Source organism: Meleagris gallopavo, chromosome 15 (genome assembly GCF_905368555.1).
Source record: "Meleagris gallopavo chromosome 15, MGAL_WU_HG_1.1, whole genome shotgun sequence".
Taxonomy (NCBI): domain Eukaryota; kingdom Metazoa; phylum Chordata; class Aves; order Galliformes; family Phasianidae; genus Meleagris; species Meleagris gallopavo.
In genome coordinates, this window is record NC_139418.1 from 9688142 (window position 1) to 9711393 (window position 23252).

At 60.7% G+C, this 23252-nt stretch overlaps 5 protein-coding genes across 6 annotated transcripts; 3 read left to right on the top strand and 2 right to left on the bottom strand.

Annotated features, from left to right (window-relative positions):
• Positions 1-69: 69 nt before the first annotated feature.
• Positions 70-4098, bottom strand: LMAN2 (lectin, mannose binding 2). The gene is made up of 8 exons (XM_010718978.4): positions 3899-4098; positions 3700-3818; positions 3514-3631; positions 2443-2522; positions 1658-1819; positions 1349-1463; positions 942-1061; positions 70-592 (listed from the first exon to the last, which is right to left on the bottom strand). Exons 1-8 carry the CDS (start codon positions 4035-4037, stop codon positions 432-434), a joined length of 1014 nt encoding a protein of 337 aa, XP_010717280.3. The 5' UTR covers positions 4038-4098; the 3' UTR covers positions 70-431.
• LOC100549687 (ADP-ribosylation factor-like protein 3) lies at positions 3928-7761 on the bottom strand. 2 transcript variants are annotated; one of them, XM_085236607.1, is made up of 5 exons: positions 6157-7761; positions 5948-6064; positions 5798-5848; positions 4974-5159; positions 3928-4901 (listed from the first exon to the last, which is right to left on the bottom strand). In XM_085236607.1, the coding sequence occupies exons 1-5, from the start codon at positions 6394-6396 to the stop codon at positions 4854-4856; spliced, it is 642 nt and encodes a 213-aa protein (XP_085092733.1). In that variant the 5' UTR covers positions 6397-7761; the 3' UTR covers positions 3928-4853. The 2 variants fall into 2 exon arrangements, with proteins under 2 accessions (XP_085092733.1, XP_019475962.1); XM_019620417.2 differs by having other exon boundaries at positions 3928-5159.
• Positions 7762-7895: 134 nt separating this feature from the next.
• RGS14 (regulator of G protein signaling 14) lies at positions 7896-13870 on the top strand. Its single transcript, XM_085236606.1, has 15 exons — positions 7896-8082; positions 8898-8919; positions 9737-9891; positions 9995-10087; positions 10457-10600; positions 10693-10842; positions 10962-11082; positions 11158-11282; positions 11351-11548; positions 11637-11713; positions 11819-11945; positions 12117-12198; positions 12350-12408; positions 12539-12644; positions 12796-13870. Exons 1-15 carry the CDS (start codon positions 8038-8040, stop codon positions 13020-13022), a joined length of 1731 nt encoding a protein of 576 aa, XP_085092732.1. The 5' UTR covers positions 7896-8037; the 3' UTR covers positions 13023-13870.
• Positions 13871-13984: 114 nt separating this feature from the next.
• SLC34A1 (solute carrier family 34 member 1) lies at positions 13985-19696 on the top strand. The gene is made up of 12 exons (XM_085236608.1): positions 13985-15932; positions 16071-16253; positions 16421-16549; positions 16620-16763; positions 16847-16958; positions 17035-17230; positions 17437-17532; positions 17677-17776; positions 17959-18126; positions 18469-18585; positions 18698-18822; positions 18904-19696. Exons 1-12 carry the CDS (start codon positions 15830-15832, stop codon positions 19456-19458), a joined length of 2028 nt encoding a protein of 675 aa, XP_085092734.1. The 5' UTR covers positions 13985-15829; the 3' UTR covers positions 19459-19696.
• Positions 19697-19765: 69 nt separating this feature from the next.
• Positions 19766-21401, top strand: LOC100550610 (alpha-2Db adrenergic receptor-like). Its single transcript, XM_010718981.4, has one exon. It carries the CDS (start codon positions 20241-20243, stop codon positions 21276-21278), a length of 1038 nt encoding a protein of 345 aa, XP_010717283.1. The 5' UTR covers positions 19766-20240; the 3' UTR covers positions 21279-21401.
• Positions 21402-23252: the final 1851 nt, after the last annotated feature.

Below are 23252 nucleotides of genomic sequence, written 5' to 3' on the forward strand. Positions count from 1 at the left end.
CAGCCCTCCCCCCCAGCCTTCCACCCGACCCCTCCCCAGCAGAGCCCCAGTCACAGGCAGAGCCGCGGATGGTGTCAGTCCTTTAATGCCCCACTCACAGCCCCAGCCCCAACAAACCCCTACATTCATACCCACCGCCCCGGGCAGCGCAGCGGGTCCTGGGGGTGCCCAGAGGAAGCACCGCGGCTGTCGGGGTGAGCAGTGCCTCTGCAGCAGCTGTGGGCTCTAATTAAAAACCTTCCCTCCCCCCGCCCCCCATCCCCAACCCCCAAGTCCAGCCCGCTAGACAGCAAGTGTCCAGCAGGATTACAGCCACAGGGACAGTTAAGAAAATACTTCTTGTATTTCTCGGAAACAGCTTTTAGAAACCACAGTTTGTACAGCTCCCCATAGAAAAGGGACGGGTCGGGCACCGCAGCCCGGTTCTTCCATCAGTAAAAACGCTTGTTCCGCTCCTGGCGTTTCTGGAAGACCACAGCTCCCACCACAGCACACACAATGATGCCCAGCAGCGCGCAGAGCAGGAGCAGGAAAACCTTCCAGCCTGTCAGGGGCCCACTGCGGAAATTCCCCGTCGGGTCATCCACGTTGTCTGCAAGGAGAAGTAGTAAGAGACTAACCAAGCCTCAGCTCCACCACTGCCTGAGAGTGGGGGAATCTCAGTTCTAACACTGCCCTGCTGCTGAGCAGGAAGCTGCTGGAAAAACCAACGCTGGAGCACTGCTAAGAACAGGGAGATCACAGTGCTCAAGTGATAGATGGATATTTTCCCCACAAAGTGCACTTTTCTGCTGCTGCTGGCAGCAACCACCGAATGCCAATGCATAATGCAGGCACCTGCCTCTTGGCAGGCACACTGTGGCAGACTTTTCCAGATTTTTAGGTGCCCAGCCCCAAGATCCTAATCCTTCACCGAAGGTTTGGGAAGCCCAGACACTCACCTTTGGGAGATTTAAGGAGACTGACGCTAGGCTCAATCTTTGTCCAATCAACAGTGTCATCTTCTAGGGGATGCTCCACCATGAGCTGGAATAGCTTCATTGAAATAATGTCATGATTGTCTAGGAAGCAATCGTCAGCACTGAGGACTGTCAGAAGCCTTGAGAAATGCCCACGCTGGCATCCCCAGCTCTGTGCTCTGCCAGGTGCAGGTCTCCTTCCCTCTCAAGCAACCCTCACATCCCAGGTATAATGTGAGATGCTTTTAGGTGCCTCCTTTCTCAGGCCACATGTCCTGATTCAATACAGTTTCAAAAGCCCCATGAACAAGAAGCCACCATCTACTGCATCCATTGCATTATACTCCAAGCACCAAGCTTGCATAATCCTCCAAGCAAAGCCCACTCACCAGATAAGTCTCCAGTGCCTGCAGAAGCACCGAAAAAGTAGCCAGTGGGCAGCTGTACCCCTGCTATGTCAATGCAGTTCTTCCATTCGTTCTTGTCTTCTACATCTGTCATCACCTGTAGGACCAGGGGAGTCACACCAAGAACACTGGCTGCCCCTCTGCCCAGCCAGCACTTCTTTTGGAGCCAGAGGTTGGAGGCTGAACGTGACAAACCACACACTGCCACAGCACCACCCACCCACCAGTACCACCCTGCTGTACGTGCACGAGGTGCCCTGCAGAAGGCACAAGGCTCCCTGCACATCTCACCGTCAGGCGACCTCGGGAGTACCGAACTGCCAGGAAAGTGTCATGATTCTGGTTCCGAATCTCAGCAGTGCATCCTGCCAGCTCCGTCCAGCGCCCATCTTTACTGTGGTCATAAGTCAGGGAGCCGTTGTTCACCATAGCAGAGATGTAGGGGAACACACGCTGCAGGGAGAATGTTAGTGCCTTCAGTCTGCAGCAGCCTTTCAGCTGCAGACCCAAGAGCCAGCTTCCCCTGTCAGCTCAGAAACCTCAGTGAGACCAGAACAACAGCAAGGCAACTGCATGGCAACAAAGTGAGTACAGAGAGCTGAACTATTAAATCAAAGCTCCTTTCCCATGTAAAGCTGGCCCTAAAATGAACAAGAGCTTGTTCTGCCTAACAACAACCGCTGTGGGGAAATTCTGGAGAAGAAAGCCAGCACAGGAGTTTCTCTTTTAGAAAAACAGGCTGGAGATGGAGAATAAGGCCAGAAACAATGTGAGACGGTCAGAGAAGTTCAGGAAATGACACCTGGGATTAATATATTTTCAGATGGATTTCACATTCAATGTCTACTGTCCTATCAGAAGCAGGGGAAAGGCTGAGGCACCATGAGATGGAGCAAGCACCTGTCCCCATTAATGTACATACATCCTCTGCTCTTTACCAGCTCACAGGACAGGAAGAACAACAATCTGTTCTTGCATAAAGAAAGTTTTCCTCAGTCCAGGTATGAAGCACTTGCAGCACAAAGCCACGAGGAAACAGCCTCCTGGGCACTGAGTGAGCTCCCTAAACTACTCACCTCTGTTGCTTCATCATTGGGATACGTATCGAGGAAAATAGCCAGCCCATGAAAATTGTCCCTGCTGCCAAAAACAGGACCTGGAATAGGGCAGAACACAGTAAACGGATGGCTCTGTTCCGTACCCTCATCCTGAAGCCCTGGTTTGTAGGTCTGAGATTTCTTCCACCTGGCACAAGCAGCACAGCCCTACTTCACCTCAAAGCACAGCCCAAAGAGGCAGAATCTGCACTAGAACAGCAGACAGGACCAGGCCTGCCCATGCAGACTACGCACAACCCCCAGGGGAAGAACACAATGGCTACTGAGAAGCACCGCTCATCTGGAGCATTGCTGCAGGCTCTCAGGTCAGGATGGACAGAGCAGAGCACTCCTCTCTAAACTGGGGTGGCCAAGAGGAGCTCAAAACCTGCTCTGCAGAGAGCTAGCTCTAAGGCTGTTCCAGGACACGTGCAAGCACTGCTGAACCCAGGTTGTGCATGGGGCTCATGCTGAACATCTAGAGTCATAGAATTGTTTGAGTTTGAAAGGACTCCTAAAAGTCATCTACTCCCATCCCTCTGATGTCTCCAGGGACAGGACACACATCACCTCTCTGGGCAAGCTGTGCCGGTGCCTCACCATGCTTTGTGTAAAACACTTTATTTTTTCTTAAATCCACTTTCAATCTCCCCTCTTTTAGTCTGAAACCATTTCTCCTTGTCCTAACGTAACAGACCCTGTTAAAGAGTCTGTCCCCTTCTTTCTTATGGCCCCCCTTTTAGATACTGAAGGGCTGCTGTCAGGTCTCCCCAGAGCCTTCTCTTCTTCAGGCTGAACAGCCCCAGCTTTCCCAGATTGTCCTCACAAGGGAGGCATTCCATCCCCTGGATCATTTCTATGGCCCTCCTGCAGTGACATTCTGACAGGTCCACATCTCTTCTGTGCTAAGGGCTCCAAACCTGGATGCAGTAATCCAGATACGGTCTCACCTGCACAGAGCAGAAGGGCAGGACCACCTCCCTCACCCTACTGACCACGCTTCCTTTGATGCAGCCCAGGATATGGCCGCCGTTCTGGGCTGCCACCTACCTGGCACTAGGCGCTCCTGCGTGTACCACAGGGCCAGGCCATCCCCGTGCAGGTTCTTCTTGCCAGCGCCGTGGATCTTGAAGTGGACGTGCAGCTCCCAGTCCTTCAGAAAGCAGGGCTGCGGAACAGACTCAGTGTCAGCCCGGCACGGGGAACGGCCAGCCAGCCACCCGCCCCGGGGCTCACCACGCGGTTCCAGATGGAGCCCTCCCGGCTGCGTTCATCAGGCGTCAGACGCACGTACTGGCTGGTAACCATGGTGCTGCCCTGGAAGTCCCACAGCGGCATCGCGGCGGAGCCTGCGCCTGCGACGGGGGCAGAGAGCGTGGTTCGAAGCGCAGCTCCGGCCAGGCCCCGGCCCCCGCCCGCCGCGCCCCGCGCTCACCCTGGTACGGCTTCATCAGCGAGTGCTCGCGCTTCAGGTGCTCGCTGTTGCCATCCGTAAGCTCGGCGGGGGCCGGCCGTGGGCCGACCCCCGCCAGCAGCAACAGCGCGACCGCCACCAGCTGCGCGCCTGCCGCCATCCTCCGTTTCCGCCTTCCGCCGCGCCGCGCTCACCCCGCAGCGGCGGCCCTCTCTGCCAATCACGGGCCTCCAGACCGCTGCGCTCCCGCCCCCGCGGGGTGACGTCACTCCAGCCCGCCTATGGGAGGGGAGGGGGCGGGACCAGCGAGGCCGCAACTTCCACCGTGCGGCAGTCCGGATCCGGGAGCGGCAGCGTAGCGCCTCCCGGCGTGCGCCGCGCGAGCGCGAGGCCTGTTGGGAGCTGCAGTCCGCTCCGCCCCGCTTCGTGCCGCCCGCGGGGCACGTGACCCGCCCCGCCCTCCGGCAGCTCGTTGCCACGGTAACGTCTCACAAGATGGTGGGGGGTGTCGCGGGCCGTGCCGCGCGGAGGACAGAGGAGCGCAGCACAGAAGGGCGGCAGGGTCAGTGCGGAGCTCAGGGGCTGCTTTATTGAGTGTTGCCCGACCTGCCGGTCCAGCACAATGTCCCCGCATCACGTTAGCTCGCTGGGTCTCATCGCTGAACCACATCCCTCACTGCCACATCCCGCGCTGTCTGTGCGTGGGCTGTGCCCACAGGCGCAGCGGTGCCCATCTGGGAGGTGTGAGAGGCCGTAACGCTGTGGGCCCTGCTTCTCTCCACCAGGGAGGACCCAGGATACATGGAGGTCCAGAAGATGAGGAGAGAAGGGAGGATGAGTGGTGAACAACCATGTGGAAAACCCCTCAGAGAGTGAGCTGGAGGCTCAGGGCCTGGTCAGGCCTTTGGGGTGTGTGGGGACTGAAGGAGAGGTTGGCTGTGGCTTAGTGACCCGCAGCTCTGTCACTCTGCAGCTCTCACTTCTTCCTGCTCATGATGTGCTTGGAAATCCAGTTCATTCCATCCTGAGGGGAAGAGAGGTATGAGCACAGCCTGCTGCTACACACCCACAGCGCTGGCAGCCGCTCACTCCATACCTGCACACCTTCTCCAGACAGGGCTGAGCAGGCCTGGATCTGCCACTCTCGGTCCCGGTAGCTGTGGAGGCTCAGCCCTTCTGCGATCTCAGCTGCAGGTGCTGCTGTCACCAGGTCCTGCTTGTTGGCAAATACCAGCAGTGGGACCCCCATCAGAGATTCCTCCTCAGTGAGTTCCGCCAGTTCCTGCCAAGAGAGGACCCCTTCCTAGGATGCTTCTGCTCCCACAGAGCTGTGTTCCTCTCTCAGGCACCAGTGAGTCTCAATTTGCCATGAGGTCTCCATGACCCAAGGGGGAGATGGGAACCCTTGAAGCTACATCTATCCTGAGGAGAACTGGAGCCACACTCAGCACTGCCTGAGGGACAGAACACTCCTGGCACCCGGAGCACCTTGGGCAAAGGGCAGCTGCTGCCAGCCCACACTGTCTGGCACCCACGCCTCTGTTCCTGGCAGTCTGGTGTCAGCACGGCCTCAGCTGACTCTGTCTCACCTTCCATTCTCTGCTTTGCCTTCCAGCTTTTACATCTCCCAGTTCACTACCTGAGTAAATGGCTTTCTCATATGGTTGTATCAGAGACAGGCACCCTGTGTCAGATGTCCCTGGGGCATCATCCCCAGCAGGGTAGGATGGGCAGAGCTGCTTGGGGCAGGTCTGCTGTGGGGTGGGACAGACCTGCATGCTGAGGCCCTGGTCATAAACCCTTCCCACACAGCTTGGGGAACAACTCAACTTCCATGGGGAATAGCCCACAGAAAACAGCCTTGTTCCCCACTTCTGTCCCCAGGACCTCACCACCGCCCCTTTCCCAGACCATTCATACCTGCCCTGTCTCCTCAAAGCGCTTCTGGTCTGCACTGTCGATGACATAAATCTGCCAGAGGGGACAAAAGGAACAGCAGGCAGCCCCTCCTCACATATCACAGCCCTCTGCTTGCTGCAGAGCTCTGTTAGGGCATGGCCCCTGGCTCACCAGCAGGTCAGTGCTGCCCAGGTACTTCCTCCAGTAGGGTCGGACGGCGCGCTGCCCGCCGATGTCCCAGATGTTCAGCTTGAAGCCATGCGAGTGGACGCTCTTGATGTTGAACCCCTGTGTGGGGAAACAAACTCTGGCATCACCCCAGGGGAAGAAAGACAGGACCCGTTTCCCTCCCAATGCGCGTGCTTCAGAGCAGCGTGTACCTGGGTGGGAGTGATGGTGCTGACCTCCTCAGATGCCAGGCGCTTCAGCAGCGTGGTCTTGCCTGCATTGTCCAGCCCCAGCAGCACGATGCGGAGCTCCTGCCCTGGGGAACCTCTCAGCCTCTGGATGACAGAGAGCAGCCCCCGAGGATGCGGAGAGCTGGGAGAGTCCTGCAGGGTGCTGGGTTGCTGCAGAGCACCCTCATTTTGCAGTGGGGAGCTGGGTGCCCTGCTGTCCATGGGTGCCCTATGTCTGTGGCCTGAGCAAAGTCTGGGACTTTGTTCCAAGGTGCACAGGTTCAGGGTGGCCCCACCGAAGATCCGCCCAGTCTGTCCCCCTCGTTGGGAGCCCAGGCAGCTCCTGGCAGGCTAGGGGACAAGCCCTGGTGCTGCTCTGCCAGCCGGGCACTGGTGCCAGTGCAGCTGCTCAGGGCAGGAGGGATGTAGCCAGACCCTCCCCCCCACCTCTTGCACATCACCCACGGTCTGGGAATAGCTGCAGCTCACAGCAGACCCGGGGAGAGGCTGGGGGCTCATCCCTGGGGCACTGGCATCTGCGTGACTGGCACACTCCATCCCTGGGGGAGGAAGAAGATTATGGGCTCCCGAATTAGCTACTGTTTCTCCATTTACTCACAGCATTAAGTAATGCCCTCAGTAAATCCCCCAGCCAGCTGTCACCCATCCACTACCTCTTCCCGCTCCCGACCCCCAAGGTAAAATGGGGGGCACAGAACATCCCTCTCCCCAACTCATGGGGATGCTAGCACAGCAGGAGGACGCAGTACCTAGGCACCACAAGCACTGTGTTGGAGTCACCAGCAAGGGATGCCGTGGGCAAGGTCAGACACACAAAAGAGGGCAGCTGAGGGCTGGCTGTGCAGGGGGCAAAGTGTGGCCAGGATTCCTCACCCTTCAACCTAGAGCATGACAGGAGGTGACACTGAGGTATGGCTGCTCCGAGCCACGTCACCCTAAGGGAGACACGGGCTGTGGAGCAGGACAGGGATGTTCATAGAATCATGGAGTCATAGAATGGCCTGTGTTGGAAGGGACCTTAAAGCCCCCCAGCCCCAACGCCTGCCCCAGGTTGGCTGCCCCAGACCAGATCAGGAGCATGGGGCCCATTCATGGCACTGGGCACCTCCAGGGAGTGGGCACCCCGCAGCCCACCCTGCCCCACACGGGGCCAGTGCTCGTCCCAAAGCCAATCGGATGAGGTTAACCAAGCCATGCGCTCGCTTCTCACACGCCCGGCTCGTGTTTCCACGCAGTTATCCCTGCGGGGAGGACGGTGACTCACGCGCTCTGGGTGAGCAGTTTTTATTTATAACTCGCAGTGCGGAGCCAAGGCAAACAGCGCGGCGACAAAGGGAGGGGGAGCTGCGAGCACCTCGATGCCATCGCCACGCGTGGATCTCCGCCCGGCTCAGCACCGCGCTCACCGGCCCCGCTCGCATCCCGTTATCCGCCCCGCCGTTACCGCGGCGCCCTGCCGTCCGCCCGGCACTCGTTCACATTTCCCGGCCCGTCTCAAAACACCCTCCCCAAAACACCCTTTCCCTGCGGTTGTCGGAGCCCCGCGCTCTGGGCTGAACCGCCGGGACGCGGCACCCCAACGCCGCGGGGCCAACCCGGGGCAGCGCCGCCCTCCCGGCGCCCGGCGCTGAGCGGACCCGGGGCAGCCGCTACCGGCGGTGGCGGAGGGAGGGAGGGCGGCTCCGCTCCCCCCGGCTGCGGTCTCGGTTCCCATGGCGACACTTCCTGTGGCAGCCGAAAGCGGCAGTGCCGGCGGGGCCGGGGGTGCCGGGAGGGCCGGGCCGGGCCGCGATGCTGCGGGGCGGCGGGTAGCCCGGCGGGCCGGGCCGGGCCGTGCCAGGCATGCAGGGCAAGGGCAAGCTGCTGCCGGTCCTCAACGGGCGGATGGTGAGCGGGGTCCGGCTGGGTACCGAGCTCGGGAGATGCGGGAGAAGGAGGGGTGGGGCTGGGGTGTGGTGCGAGCCTGGGGCGTGCGGAGATGGGGTGTGCGGGGTGGGCGACGAGGGGTGGGCGTCGGGGATGGGTGGAGAAGGGTTGTGGGTGCGGGAGTGGGAAGTGCGGGGTTGCGGCGGGGCCGGGCAGGGGGATGCTGTGGGGCTTTTGGGGCTGGGGGTCACAGGGCGGCTCCGTGGGTGTGGGGCTGGCAGGGGGCACCGGGCCCGGGGAACCGCGCCAAGCGGTGCGGCGCTTTGCCCACCCCTGTGCTGGGGATGAGCGTGAGGCCCTGCCCATCCTCCTGGGTGCCACGTCCCTGCGGGAGCTGCCCGGGGCGGCCTGGGGGATGCTGCAGGACGCCCTGGGCCAGCAGCTCGGGCGCGGACTGACTCCAGCCCCTTGGTGCTGGATTTCCAGTAGCCCCGGCCCCCAAAGCAGGAGGCAGCGGGCACTGTGCCTGCCTGGGGCTGTGGTTCTCCTTCCTCCCCTGCTCTTCCTGTGTTTGGGGAAGCTGCTTCTCCTTGCGTAGTGGCAGAGTCACATCTGACAGCATTTGCCCTTTCCTAATTGCCGAGCCCAGGGCGGCAGAGGCACGCAGGTGGGAGAACAGCAGTGTGCTCGCTGCAGACCCACAGCCCTGCTTGCTGTGCTGAGGGGGTCCCACGTCCTGCCCCCACCATGGGGCAAGAGCTCCAGCTGTAGTAGATAACACTGGGGCGGTATCTCTAGCTGTTTGCCTTCCCTCACCTCTCTTCTCCACCCTGCAGGGCCCGGCTGTGTCAGATGGAGGTAAGGCTGTTTGCTGTGCTGGGACGAGGTTGGTGGCATCTTCAGGGGACGGGGAGCCCCACAGTCCCACCCATCCCTCTCTCCACTGGGCCCCTGGGTGCTGGGAGCTGCAACACTGGCTGGGGCGTGCTGAACCCAGTGCTCTGAGGGGATGCTGCCTGTTTGCCAAGTCATGCCTTGATTTGGACTGATCGAGAACAGCAGGGCCCGGCAGAGCAGCAAGCTGCCTCCTCCCTGCTGGGGAGCAGCCGGGATGCTGCTGCTCCTGCCTGCATGCCCTGTCCTCCTGCTGCTGGTTCTCCCAGTCCAACAGCTGTGCTCACCAGGGGTAACTGCAGGATTAGGGGATGGAGGGATGGAGGGATGGAGAAGGTAAATTGAAGCACACTGCAGAGGCATGGTTTTTGGGGAGTACTGCCAGCCATCCTCCATGCTCTCTCCATGAAACATGCCCCCCATTTACTCCTGCCATCCTGCTTCCCCTCCCCACTGGGTGCCTTCCCCGCACACCAGCTTTGTTTCCCGGGAGATGAGTCACACGCAGAGTGAGGTGACAGCCCCGGGAGGGAGTGTTGTCACGCCGGAAGGTGTCAGCTTGTGCCATCCATCGCTGTGCTCAGTCCAATGGTGACGCTGATGTGATGCGCAGAGCAGTGGCCCAGTGGAGCAGCCAGGATGGGACAGATAGACTTGGGGCAGATAATGGGGGCTGCAGACAGCAACTCTTTGGGGGCTGACTCAGCTCCAGCTGAATGCCCATGCACAGAGTGGCCATGGTGCCCAGGGTCTCGGACCTGACCTTTTCTCTCTCTTTCAGAATTAAATGCTTCCAGAGCCAGGGGCAGCAACCACAGCGTGAACAGCCTGCCTGCAGTGCAGTCCCTCAGCAGCAATACGCACAGCTCTGTTGTCAGCTGGGCCGAGTCCTTTGAGACATTGCTGCAAGACCGCGTGGCTGTCACCTACTTCACTGTGAGTGCTTCAGCCCACACTCTGTGGTGACTACAGCTGCAGTCCTGGCCTCAAGCACCCCATGCCCTGGGTGCAGCCAGGCCAGCAGCTCTCTGCCCCACAGGAGTTCCTCAAGAAGGAGTTTAGTGCCGAAAATGTCTACTTCTGGCAGGCATGTGAGCGCTTCCAGCAGATCCCAGCCAGCAACACGCAGCAGGTACTGACCCCATGCAGAAGATGTGGTCTGAGATGTGGAGGTGGCAATCATGTCACTGTGTTCCTGGGTGCTTATATGGCTGCTAGTAGGGAGGATGGGGTCTCGTTGGTACAAGAAAGTGGGCGCAGGGCAGGCTGTGCTTCTCCATCTCTGGGGCAGCAAGAGGATGGAGGGTGTTGCTGCCAGGGGCAAGGATGGGAAAAGAGATACAGGGAATAGGACAGGAGGGGCCAGGGCCGGGTAACTCCTCCACTGAGATGTACTGGGTGTGAGGCCAGTGCCTGTCCTGCCTTGGGTGGGACTCAGCCCCCAGACCTCAGGGGCTCAGACAGGTGGGGCCTGTGGCCCCATCCTGAGTCCTGTTCCTAGCTGGCGCAGGAGGCGCGGCGGATCTACGATGAGTTCCTCTCCAGCCACTCGGTGAGCCCCGTCAACATCGACCGGCAGGCCTGGATCGGGGAGGACATGCTGGCAACTCCTTCACCAGATATGTTCCGCCTCCAGCAGCTTCAAGTGAGACAAAAACCCTCAATCCCACTCCAGCAGTGAGGCAGGAGCCAGACCCCCAGGCTGGGATGCTGAGCAGGTAGCTTTTCCCTCCTCAGATCTTTAATCTGATGAAGTTCGACAGCTACACACGTTTTGTCAAGTCCCCACTCTACCAAGCCTGCCTGACGGCTGAGAGCCAGGGGCAGCCCCTGCCAGACCTGCGGCCCCACTCCCGCAGCAGCAGCCCCCCCCCAGACCTCAGCAAGGTGCGTGGGGTGTCAAGGAGACACAGACCCATCCGGGGCCGGTCATAAGCCCGAGGGATGGAGACATAGTGGGGGACAGGGCAGCCCCCATGCTGAGCTTCCTCCTCTCTTTTCCCCAGAAGTCAAAGCTGAAGCTGGGGAAGTCTCTACCACTGGGCGTGGAGACAGCTGGCAGTGGTGCAAACCGCAGCCCTCGCCGTTCCTTCCGCAAGGGCGAGCGACGGGAGCCCTCCTGGGCAGGTAGGGGACATGCAGGGCAGCTCTGGGTGTCCCTGTCCTCGTGCCATCTCCACCATGTCTGTCTGTCTGTCCTAGATGGGGGAGAAGGTGGCGGAAGCGCTGTGCTATGGAGGGAGTCCCAGGGCTCCCTGAACTCCTCTGCCAGCCTGGACCTGGGCTTCCTCTCCTCGGCCAGCACAGCTCCCAGCCCCTGGGCAGAGGTGAGTCCTCGCTGTGCCAGCCCCACACCGCCACTGCCCACGCTGATGGTGGCTCTCCTGTCCCACAGGGCCACCGCAAGAGCCTGGGGGGCAGCGAGGCTGAGGCCAAGCCCATGAAGTACTGCTGCGTCTACCTGCCTGATGGCACGGCCTCACTGGCCTCCGTACGGCCCGGTCTCTCCATCCGCGACATGCTGGCTGGGATATGCGAGAAGCGCGGCTTCAGCCCCTCCGACATCAAGGTCTATCTGGTGGGGAACGAGCAGGTATGGGGCAGGGGAGCTCCTGGCAGCAAGGCTGGTGTGGCATGGATGTGTCCGTGCCGGGAGCATCATGATACTTTGGCTCTTGCAGAAAGCACTGGTGTTGGACCAGGAGTGCTGTGTGCTGGCAGACCAGGAGGTGAAGTTGGAGAACAGGATAAGTTTTGAGTGAGTGTCATTTTCAGGACTGATTCCTTTTTATATCTGTTCCACATCATCCATCCCAACTTCCACACAGTACCCAGATCCCCAGTGTCGTCTTTCTCTCTGCAGTCTGGAAATCTCCTCCCTCAACAAGACCATCCGCATCACGGCCAAGTCCACCAAGCGTATTCGGGAAGCGCTGCAGCCTGTGCTGGGGAAATACAGCATAAACATGGAGCTGGCACTGTTGCGGCGGGTGAGGGTGGTGGGGCAGTGATCTGTATAGGGCCAGAGTGGGCAGCAGCATTGGGGGGTGCTCCATGTTGGGTAGCCCCCGACCTGGTGAGTGCTGATGTTATAGTCACAGGTCCTCCGCCCGGCCACCTTTGCTACGTGCCATGTATGACACTGGTGTTCCCCATTGCAGCAAGGTGAGCAGGCATCCCTGGACATGGACAAGCTGGTTAGCACAGTGGCCGCACAGAAACTCATCCTGGAAATGCCAGCAGGTAACGTCTGCTGTCTCCTCCCAAGCACTGTCACTCCCATGAGCTATGTCACTGCCCCCAGAAGTGTCCCCAGCCCCTCCTGCTGCTTTCTGCTGGCGGTAGCTTCTGCTCCCTAGGTGAGCACAGAGCATTGCTCTTCTCTGTGTTGCAGATGTGCGAATGACAGAGAGTGCTGAGGCTGCGGCCGCCCCTTCCCCTCTCCAGAGTGAGGTGAGTCCAAGATCGCACTGCAGGAGTGCCTGTGGGGAAGTTGTATCCCACTGTGGGCCATGGGAGGAGGCAGAGGCAGAGAGAGCACTACTTACTTGCCCCTGTGCTGAGGCATGGCTGCTTCCTGCAGGAGGAAAGCCCGATGGGAGCAGAGCCTGACACACCATGGGGGACAACCTCCAGGCCACGGTCATCAGCTGCCAGCAACCTGAACCGCCGCACATACGACCTGGAAGGTGAAAGCTGGCATACCGCAAATCCTCTGGACTGGGGCAAAACATGGGCTGAGGGGAGGCGGGTCCTTTCTGCACCAGGGATGGATGTGAGGTCCCATGGGTGCAGTATCCCCATGGGGTGGCTGATGCCCATGTCATTCTTTTTCTCCAGGTCTGGTAGAGCTGCTGAACCGTGCGCAGAGCTGCCGGGCCAATGACCAGCGTGGGCTACTCTCCAAGGAGGACCTGGTCCTGCCTGACTTCCTCCAGCTGCCAGGGCAGGATGATGGTACCTGCCGGGGGCCAGAGCCACCCAGTGCCCTTCTCCCAGGGAACGGCCACCCCATTCCTGCTAAACCTGCACCGGCTCAGCCTGCCGTTGACCGTGAGCCCCGGTGAGCCCTGCTCCACACCTGCGCCAGCGTGTGGAGCTGCCAACACTGCCCAGACCACAGATCCGTCCGTGTCCTGTCCCAGCCTCATGTTGTGTTGCTGTGAGTGGTTCAACAGCTGCCATGCCCTTTGGTGGGGCCATACCCCAGTACACGTCAAGGGAGTCCTGTATATAGGTCAAACCCCTGTTGCAAAGTACTTTGCAGCATCCCACATGCATCTGGCGCTATTCCTGCCTGGTGCCTCTGCCCTGGAGCAGGGCTGCCCCTAGGCAAATCCTGCCCCTGGGAGAATCCTGCCTGCACCAGTCTGGTGCAGACCCACAGGAAACAGCCTTTGGCCCAAGGGAGGACAGGATAGAGAGGACGTGGCCAGACTGGGTGGCAGAGCAGGCGCCAGCCCTCGGCCCCAGTGCTGTAGACAGGCAGAGACAGGAGAGTGCATTGGCCCAGATCCAGCCCTGTCCCAGCGGCAGCAGTGTGAGACTCTGCATGGGAGGCTGCAGAGACGGCCCTCAGGGCATACACCCACAGCCCCTGCCCCGTCCCTGCTGGAGCTGCGGACATTCAGCCCTTGGGGATAAGTCTGTCCTGTGCTAGAGGTGCTGGATCAGTGTGGCGCCTCTGAGTGTTCAGCATCTCAGCCTGCCCTAGGCGTGTCCAGCAGTGCCCTGGGCCACTGCTCAGTCCCCACTGCCCAGCCACAGGCAGAGGGGTGGCCCAGGGCAGACTCCTGCTCCCCCAGGCAGGTGTCACAGCCCCCAGGGCTGGCTCAGAGCCCCCATGTGTCTCCGTGGTGCTGCTCAGTCCTGTCTGTGGTGTGAAACCAGGGGAAATAAAGAGCATTGCCTGGAATCGCTTCCCTCTCCTCCCTTCCTTATCTGCTGGGGATCCATACTGTGCTCAGCTCTTGAGGGATGTTGGGGTAGCTTCTGGCAGCATCCCCTCTCCTGAACCCCAGTACCCACACAGCCCACTAGAGTTGTTCCCCACAACTCTGCCCAGTGCCCATCCTGCTCTTGCAGGAAGGGACAGCACCAGTAGCCTGTTTTCCCTGTACTGCTAATGGTGCAGGGGAAACTGTGGGGCTGGTAGGACTTCAGCCCCAAGGCTGTCAATGAGTGACAGCCCAGCTGCCAGGGCCTTTGCAAGTTAATGATTGTGGGGACAGCCAGGCAGCAGCCACCGCATCCTCTGGGCACGGGGCACATGCGGCCACCAGTCTCCCCCACTGACAGAGCTGGGCACAGGGGCCACGGGTGCTCCCTGACTGCAGCCCCTGGCCAAGGGACTTCCATGCCCCTGCTGTTCTGGAGAGGCATACCACAGCCTGGTAAGGGGCAGTAGGTCCCTTGCAGACTTACCCACAGGCTGCCCCCAAGCACAGGCAGCACCTTGGGTGCCCTTGTCCCCATACAAGCCATTGCATCTAGCTTATTTGTGCTTATGGAGCTGCCATGTTTCTCTGCAAATAATGACTTCCCCACACAACCTTATCCCACTGCTAGCACTGGTGCATGGCGTCACTGTCCCCTCCAGATCTGCCATGGCAAGAACCCATGGACTGGTGGAGACGAAGCTCTACTCCCCAGCTGGGTGCCCTGCTTGGCCCAGGGTATCTCGTCCAGCACCACACGTGTCCCCAGGACCCTGCTGCGCCAAGGGAGCAGCACGTGCCGCCAGGGTGACCCAAGCACAGGTCATGCAGTGCTCCATGCCCCAGTAGGCACAGTCCAGGACACAGTGGATGCCCTGACGCACTCGTGGGCAGCAGCCATTGGCACCAGCTGGACCCAGTTCCAGAGGAACAGAAGCAGCATGGCCTTGCAGCCCCTCTGTGCCCGCTCCCTTGCAGCTGTACTGGAGGGGCCTTTGGCCCCAGCTCTGCCCTTGGCTGCCTCAGGCATGAGCTGGCCAGGCACCACGTGGGTGGATGGAAACTTGGCGGAGGTGTGTAAATGAGGGGTAATAATAAACAGCATTGAGGCACAGTGACAAGCACACTGGCACTGCTCCCCTTCCACTCGACCTGGCATCGTGCATGCTGAGATAAAGCATTCTTTGTGGTACACTGCATGGGTGACATGCCACCATCACTGATGACATGGGGACCACACCAGTGCCTGTCCTGCTGGCAGCATCCTGCTGCAGTGCTGATGCAACCACTGCAACCACCCTTGGGCCAGGCCAGCAGAGCTGTCCCCTTGGGGTTGTGAGGCCAGTGGGTGCGTGTATAGCCTCACCTCCAGTTCAGGAATATCCAACAGTGAGACATCCTCTTCCTTTCCTGCAGGGGATAAAGCATATGGTGAGAGGCTGCCTTAGAAGTGATGATGCAGAGCCTCAGGCAGGCAAGGTGGGGTGCACAGGTTGTGCAAGGCACCATACCCTGGGATGTGTGCCCCATGCCACCCCCAGGACTGCAGCTGACGTGGGATGCTGTGGGGTTACCCATTAACTGCAGGAATTTCTGGGGAGGAGGTGAGCAGTGAGCAGAGGCGAGGGGCAACGCTGGGCTCCTTAGACTTTGCTCTTGACGTGCATATAAAGGGCCCTGGTGCCCCGTGGGCGACTTTGCTGGAGGAACGCGTGGATTTGGCATGAGGACATGGCACTGCTCTGAGTGCTTGGCCAGCACCAGGTGAGCAGCATCCCAGGGCAGGACAGGCTCCCGGGTGGCCAAGGGGACCACTGGGACAGTGCTCCTCAGTGGTGCCACCACTGCCTGGTTTGGGGTGGCAGTGGTTGGAGCAGTGCAGACGTGGCCCCAGCACAGTGACGTGTGGCTGCCTCTGCTCAGACTCAGCCGGAGCGATGCTGCCATACCGGAGGGAGAGCCCGGCCATGCCCCGCTGCCCGGTGCGGGGAGGAAGGATGGTGCATGGGACCCCGTTTGCCTACTGCCCCAGCCCCCAAGGTAGGTCTCCCAGCCCTCCTCTTCACCACCCTCTTCTCCATGCAGAGCTCAGCTCTGCTTTCCCAAGCCAAGCGGGCTCCATGCCCAGCACCTTGAGAGGACAGGGCCATAATGCTTGTTGGATATGCCTGTATCCAGCTCTGCACAGGCTGCCGGGTGCCCACGCCTGCCCCTTCACCGTGGGAGCAGTGACCTGCCCTGACCATGGCTTCCTGTGCCCTGGCTCCCCGGGGCGGCTGGTGGAGAGTCGGGAGCGCTACGAGCTGGATGCACTGCCCTGGCAGGGGCCTCGCCTGGGCTTGGAGGAGCTGCAGAAGCCAGGTGAGGTCCTTAAGCACTGCACCCAGCAAGGAGGGCAGCGGGTGTGGAAGATGCTCAGTGCCCTGTGGTGCTGCAGGCAGGGCAGAAGGAGGTGGAGGGGACCCACGAACACGGCCGGGCATGTGGACATGTGCCTGGCGTGTAACACTCTCTCTTGTCTTGCGCAGAGCTGGGCTGCTGGGTGAGGGTCCAGTCCATCTGTGTCTCCCTTCTCAAGGTGCCTCTGATGTTTGGCTTCCTGTACCTCTTCGTCTGCTCCCTGGACGTGCTCAGCTCTGCTTTCCAGCTGGCCGGAGGTACGGCCGTGGGCAGAGGGCAGCCAGCAGCACCCCGGCTCCAGTGCCCTGCCCTCACACTCTCTCATAGGCAAAGTGGCGGGGGACATCTTCAAGGACAACGCCATCCTCTCCAACCCTGTAGCCGGGCTGGTAGTGGGCATCCTGGTGACTGTGCTGGTGCAGAGCTCCTCCACCTCCACCTCCATCATTGTCAGCATGGTCTCCTCGGGGTGTGAGTGCACCCGTGGGGCTCCCTGGGGCTGGGGGCAGGATGGCTGAGGAGGACGTGGGGCTAGCAGATCTCTCTGCCACCAGTGCTGGAGGTGCGCTCTGCCATACCCATCATCATGGGCTCCAACATTGGCACCTCAGTCACCAACACCATCGTGGCCCTCATGCAGGCTGGTGACCGCAGTGAGTTCAAAAGGTGAGCATTGATGGGGCAAAGGGACTTGGAGGGGCTGAGGGCTGCCCCACACTGACACGCAGACTCCTCCATGCAGGGCTTTTGCTGGTGCTACTGTGCATGACTGTTTCAACTGGCTGTCGGTGTTGGTCCTGCTGCCACTGGAGGTGGTGAGCGGGTACCTGCACCACGTCACCCGCCTGGTGGTAGCCACTTTCAACATCCGCAGTGGAAAGGATGCCCCTGACCTGCTGAAAATCATCACGGAGCCCTTCACCAAGCTCATCATCCAGGTCTCCTTGAGTTGGCTGTGTTGTCCCCAGGGGTGGTCCCCCGGCATCAGTGTTACCGTGCTAGCAATAATGTCCCTAGCACCAGTGTCCCTGCAGTGGCAGTTCTGCCAAAGGCTGGCAGCAAGGTCCCCATCACAACATAGATATCCCCAGCCTGGGGATGCTGCCAGCCCCACAGTGCCATCCCCTCCAATGTGCTGTTGCAGCTGGACAAGTCGGTGATCACAGGCATCGCAACAGGGGATGAGAGCCTGCGCAACCGCAGCCTCATCCGCATGTGGTGTGACCCTGCACCTCCCCAGGTGAGGGGCTCATGGTCTTGCTATGGCACTGAGGGGGGGCAGGCTGGACAGCCAGATCCCCCGTAGAAGAAACCTATGGAGGACAATGGGCTGAGGCTGGTGAGGATGCTATGAACTCACCCACAGCCTGCCCGCTCCCTGCAGACAGCTGCCAGTGAGGTAGGGGAGCCTCCAAACTGCACGGCTTCTGGACATTGCAGCAGTAATGGCATTGGGATCCTCCACAACATCACCAGGCAAAAGTGTGAGTGGATCTGGAGGGGGTGCTTGTAGGTCTGGGGGTGCTGTGGGTCTGGAAGCCCTGGGCATAGGGCTGAAGGAGGGCCGGGTGATGCTGTGGGGCTGTGTGGGGCTGCTTGATGGGGACAGGTTTGTGAGCGGGGCTGGGCAGGTCCCAGGCCCTTGCCCAGCCGTGCTGTGGGGCAGGCGAGCACCTCTTCACGGACACGCCGCTGCCGGATCTGGCCGTGGGGCTGGTTCTGCTGGCCGGGTCCCTCATCGTGCTCTGCACCTGCCTCATCCTCCTGGTCAAAATCCTCAACTCCCTGCTCAAGGGGCAGGTGGCCAAAGCCATCCAGAAGGTCATCAACACTGGTGAGTGGGACAGGGACTGTGGGATAGGACCCTGACAGCCCCAGTCCTCTCTGTTTGACCCTGTCATCCCCCATCCTAACCCTACCTCTAACCCCCAGTCCTGCATGAACTCCTGGCCCCATTCCTACCTGCTCCCTGCTCTATTTATGCCCATCACATCCTCCTGGTGTCCACACCCCCTTCCCATCCATCCATCCATCCTGTCCAGCAGACTCCTGCAGCTCCAAGCTTGGCCCTATACCCAGAACCCGATCCCACAGCTCTCCCTAGCACCAGGTAGCAGCTCTGGGCCAATCCCAGCTGACATGTCCATGTCTGTGCCCTTGTCTTGTGCCATGGCAGACCTTCCACACCCGTTCAGCTGGCTCACCGGGTACTTCGCCATGGTGGTGGGCGCTGGGATGACCTTCGTGGTCCAGAGCAGCTCCGTCTTCACCTCAGCCATCACACCCCTGATCGGTCAGCCCCAGACACGTGCCAGTCCCTGCCCCAATGGCCCATGGGTACTTGGGTGCTCGGACATGTGCCTCAAGGCAGAGGGCTGCGATTCCAAGGGGTGCCTCTCTCACAGGCTTGGGGGTGATCAGCATTGAGCGTGCCTACCCGCTGACCCTGGGCTCCAACATTGGCACTACCACCACCGCCATCCTGGCCGCGCTGGCCAGCCCTGGGGACAAGTTGGCTAGCTCCTTCCAGGTATGGACTGGGGGCTGTGAGGAGACATGGAGAAGCCAATGTGCCCCCATGCCCAGCTTGACACAACCACCGTCCCCACAGATTGCCCTCTGCCACTTCTTCTTCAACATCTCCGGCATCCTGCTGTGGTATCCGCTGCCCTTCACCCGCCTGCCCATCCGCATGGCCAAGGCTCTGGGCGAGCGCACGGCCAAGTACCGCTGGTTTGCCGTGCTGTACCTCATCATCTGCTTCCTCCTGCTGCCCTCCCTCATCTTCGGCATCTCCATGGCGGGTTGGCGGGTGCTGGTGGGGGTGGGCGCTCCTTTCCTCGGCCTCCTCTTCTTTGTGGGGCTGGTGAACGTGCTGCAGGCGCGCAGCCCTGGCCGCCTGCCCAAGTGGCTACAGAGCTGGGACTTCCTCCCAGCCTGGATGCACTCGCTGCAGCCGCTCGACAGCCTCATCACGCGTGCCACGCTCTGCTGCACCGACCGCTGCCGCAGCCCTGAAGGCTGGGATGAGCGTGAGGCCGCTGCCCGTGACAAGGCCAGGCTGGGGCTGGACAACCCTGTGCTCTCCTACCCTGAGGAGATGCCCAGCCCCGTGTTGCGGGTGGGCTCCCCACACCTGGCCCCACACAGTGCTACCCGCCTTTAGCCATTTCCACTTTCCCCAGTGTCTAATAAAGGCTGAGCACCTGTGTCCCAGCTGCGCATCTTCAGCCTCTGTCCTGCAACTCCTGACTGCTGTGTGTCCATGCAGCACTGCCCCGCAGCCCATGCTGCCCAGCACTGGGGCAGCACCAAGCACAATGCTTGGCACCACAGCGGCACAGCGATGCTACAGCCAAACCCGTACTGTGCTCTGCAGTTTGCCATTGCCCTGCTGGCAGTATCACTGCATCCCTCATCCCTGGAGAGCTGAGCTGCACGGATGAGGTCGGTGCCACTCCACTCAGTGTCATGGCAGAGTGTAATTGCTGGGGCTCAGCAGAATACTGGGTTGGCACAGCATAGCACCACAGTGCCCCAACACCACGGTGGAAGCTCACCTGCCCCAGTGACCCCGGCAGGAGCCCTTTAAGCATTGGCTACAACCACTTCTCCCACTGCCCACAGATGCTTGGGCTCCTGCCAGCGATAGCGGCCGTCCCTCCCTCCCTGCTTCCCGCCCTCCCTCCTCCCTGAGGCTGGGACGAGTGAGCGGGGTTGCTGCAGAGCCACGGTGCAGCCGCCGCGGGGACGGCACGAAGGCAGCAGCGAGGGAGACACCGGCTTGGCACCACTGATACCGGGTCGGCCCCACTGGTACTGGGTCAGCTCGGGAGGAGCCGCAGCGGTCGGGTGATGGAAGGGTCGAGCAGCAAGAAGCGGCGGTGAGCAGGGCGTGCGCGGGGGGCAGCCCCATGGGGATTCGGTCATCGGAGGGATCAGTGCAGCATGGAGGCTGCCATCACCCTGCCCAACGCCTCCAGTAACAGCAGCCAGGCTGGCAGCCCCCCACACTCGCCGGCGGCCACCGGGCTCATCCTGCTGGCCGTGCTGGCCGTGCTGCTGGCCACACTGGTGGGCAATGCGCTGGTGGTGGCAGCCGTCTCCACCAGCCGGGCTCTGCGCGCCCCGCAGAACCTCTTCCTGGTGTCCCTGGCTTCAGCGGACATCCTGGTGGCCGTCCTCATCCTGCCCTTCTCGTTGGCCAAAGAGGTGATGGGCTACTGGTACTTCGGCAGCTTGTGGTGCAGCCTCTACCTGGCGCTGGATGTGCTGCTGTGCACAGCCTCCATAGGGCACCTCTGTGCCATCAGCCTGGACCGTTACTGGGCTGTCACGCGGGCGGCACGGCTCAACCTGCGGCGCAGCCCTGGCCGAGTGAAAGGGATGATCGGGGCGGTGTGGGCCGCGGCCGCCCTGGTGGCCTTGCCACCCCTCTTCAAGGCCCGGCCGCGGGCACGGCAATGCGAGCTGATCGACGAGACGTGGTACGTGCTGGCCTCCTGCATCGCCTCCTTCTTCGCCCCGTGCCTCGTCATGGTCACCGTCTACTGCCGCATCTACCGCCTCACCACACGTCGGAGTGCCGCCGTGCTCGCCGCCCGCCGTGGCTCGGCCCCGTGCCCTGGGGATGCCAACAGGAGGGCATCGTGGGCTGCAGCACCGAGCCGGCGGCACCGGAGCCAGCACCAGAGCGTGTCGCTGTGCCGCCGGCGGTTACTGCGGGTGCGGGAGCGGCGCTTCACCATCGTGCTGGCTGTGGTGATGGGGGCCTTCGTGCTCTGCTGGTTCCCCTTCTTCTTCACCTACAGCCTGGAGGCTGTGTGCGGGGAGGGGTGTCGCGTCTCCAAGCCCCTCTTCAGCTTCTTTTTCTGGATCGGGTACTGCAACAGCAGCCTCAACCCCATCATCTACACTGTCTTCAACAGGGACTTCCGCGCTGCGTTCCGCAGACTCCTGGCTGCCCTGATCCGGCACGGCTCCTAGGGACCTTCGGGGCAGCCACCCCACTGCGCTGTGACAGAGATGGGGGATGGAGGGCTGTGCTGCTGGGTCTGAACTCAAGGTACTTCCAGAAGCGCAGGGTTTTGCAGGGCGGTGAATAAAAAAAGGCAGAACTGCACGCCCAGGGCTGGTGTCTGCAACCCAGGAGCACTCAGCTCCGCTCCTCTCCCAGGTCACCCCATCTATCCCCACTGTTTCTTACAGCCATGGGTGACTTCTCAGTGGTGAGTACCAGCAATCTGTGCCACCTCACCCTGGCTGGATTTGCTAGAGATCGAGCAAATGCTAATTCCCCTGCATGCACGTGAGTAACTTCTTGCACAAAGCACAGAGACAGACCCTGCAGCTGCTGCAGGACCAAAGTCCCAGATGGCAATATTGTGGCCACTGGGCTGAGCTGCCTGTGCTGTGCAGCACTGCAGCACAGCCCAGTGCCTTTGCTGGGGCTCTCCGGGCTATGCCCCCCAGCATAATCTATGCCATGCTGCAGGTACCATGGATGCCCTGTAGCCTGCTTGGGGCTTCAAGAGGAGAGGTTGTTCTCTCCTGAGAGAGTGTAGGAGATGTTTCCACACGGAAACACAGGGCACGAGGGGGCAGGGGGCAACTGTAAGGTGAAGACCGAGGGCAACCACAGCCCCAGAGCCGGGCAGGGCAGGCCAGCCCTGCTGCTCCACACAGACACGCAGGGGTCAGAGGAGGCTCGGCTTCTCCAGCTTCACAGCTCAAAATAGAAAATCTCAAAACATTAAACTTTTGCTTGGCTAAAAACAGCCACCGGCGCCTGGGAGCCGGAGCCCGAGGAACGCCGGCCCAGGGCCAGCTCTGGGGTGCTGCGAGGGATGCATGGCCCCAGTCAGGGCATGGCATGGCCCCACTCCCCGTGGGGATGCTGTGGGACAGGCCCAGCACTGGCCCTGCCGCGGAAGGAGCTGCCCTATCGGCACCGCCTGCTTCCCTCCCGCAGCCAGCCTTCAGGCTTTGCACAATTAAACAGCACTTTGCATCTAAAAATACCCATGAACGTGATGGGGGCACAGCTGGTTCAGCTGTGGAGCAATGCTTCGTAACCCACAGTGACGCCCTGGATGGGTTGCTCAGTCCCCTTCCATTCAGGATTTACAAAATCAGCTTTATCCCCAGCAGCATCACCCTTATTGCTGCTCAGCTGCTGAGCAGCACTGCTGGAATGGTGATCCCCTGCGAGCACTGATTATTCCTGCCTCCATGTATTACTTGCGCTTGCTGGATCTGAATTGCATCCTGTATTTTCAGGCTGTTTCTCACATTTGTCCAGATTAGTTTGAACGATTGCTCTGTGCTGCAAGAAGCGTGGGTTTGCAGAGCTCTCCTCAGCCTCAGCTCCTCTGCAGAGCCCAAAGCAGCTCCACCAGCAGCAGGATACCTGTGCTTGCTGTGATGCAAAACGCTATTGAGGAGGAAACAAAGCTGCTACCTATGGGACCCATGTGCAAACACACGCATACAGAGCAGCTGCATTTGAGGCTTGGGTTAAGTGTATGTCACCTTTAAAAGCAGAACAGCTCTGAAAGAGGGAAGCTCTCAGCGTGAGCTGACGTGGGGACCAACACCGGAGCTCCTCGTTATTGCTGCAGGGATGTAACCAATGATGCAACATCTGATCCCCAGCAGATGCTGGAGGATGCAGCAGACACAGCCATTACAAATTGCACAGGCAACGAGCGCTTGCAATAATGCCTTATTATCGGGAGAGATAATGAGAACAGGAACCGGTTCTTTCCTGCTCGCCGGCAGGGCAGCCTGGGCCGGCCCCCAGAGCACAGGCTGCAGGAAGGTTGCCATGCAGTGCTCTGCTGGGGGGGGCCACAGAAACGCGGAGCACCGCGAGCGCTCGGGGACTGCCCCATAGCGACTCGTTGGTGAGCGGAGCGGGCAGGAGCCTGCCGTATTGCAGCCTTCGTTCAGTCAGAGCCC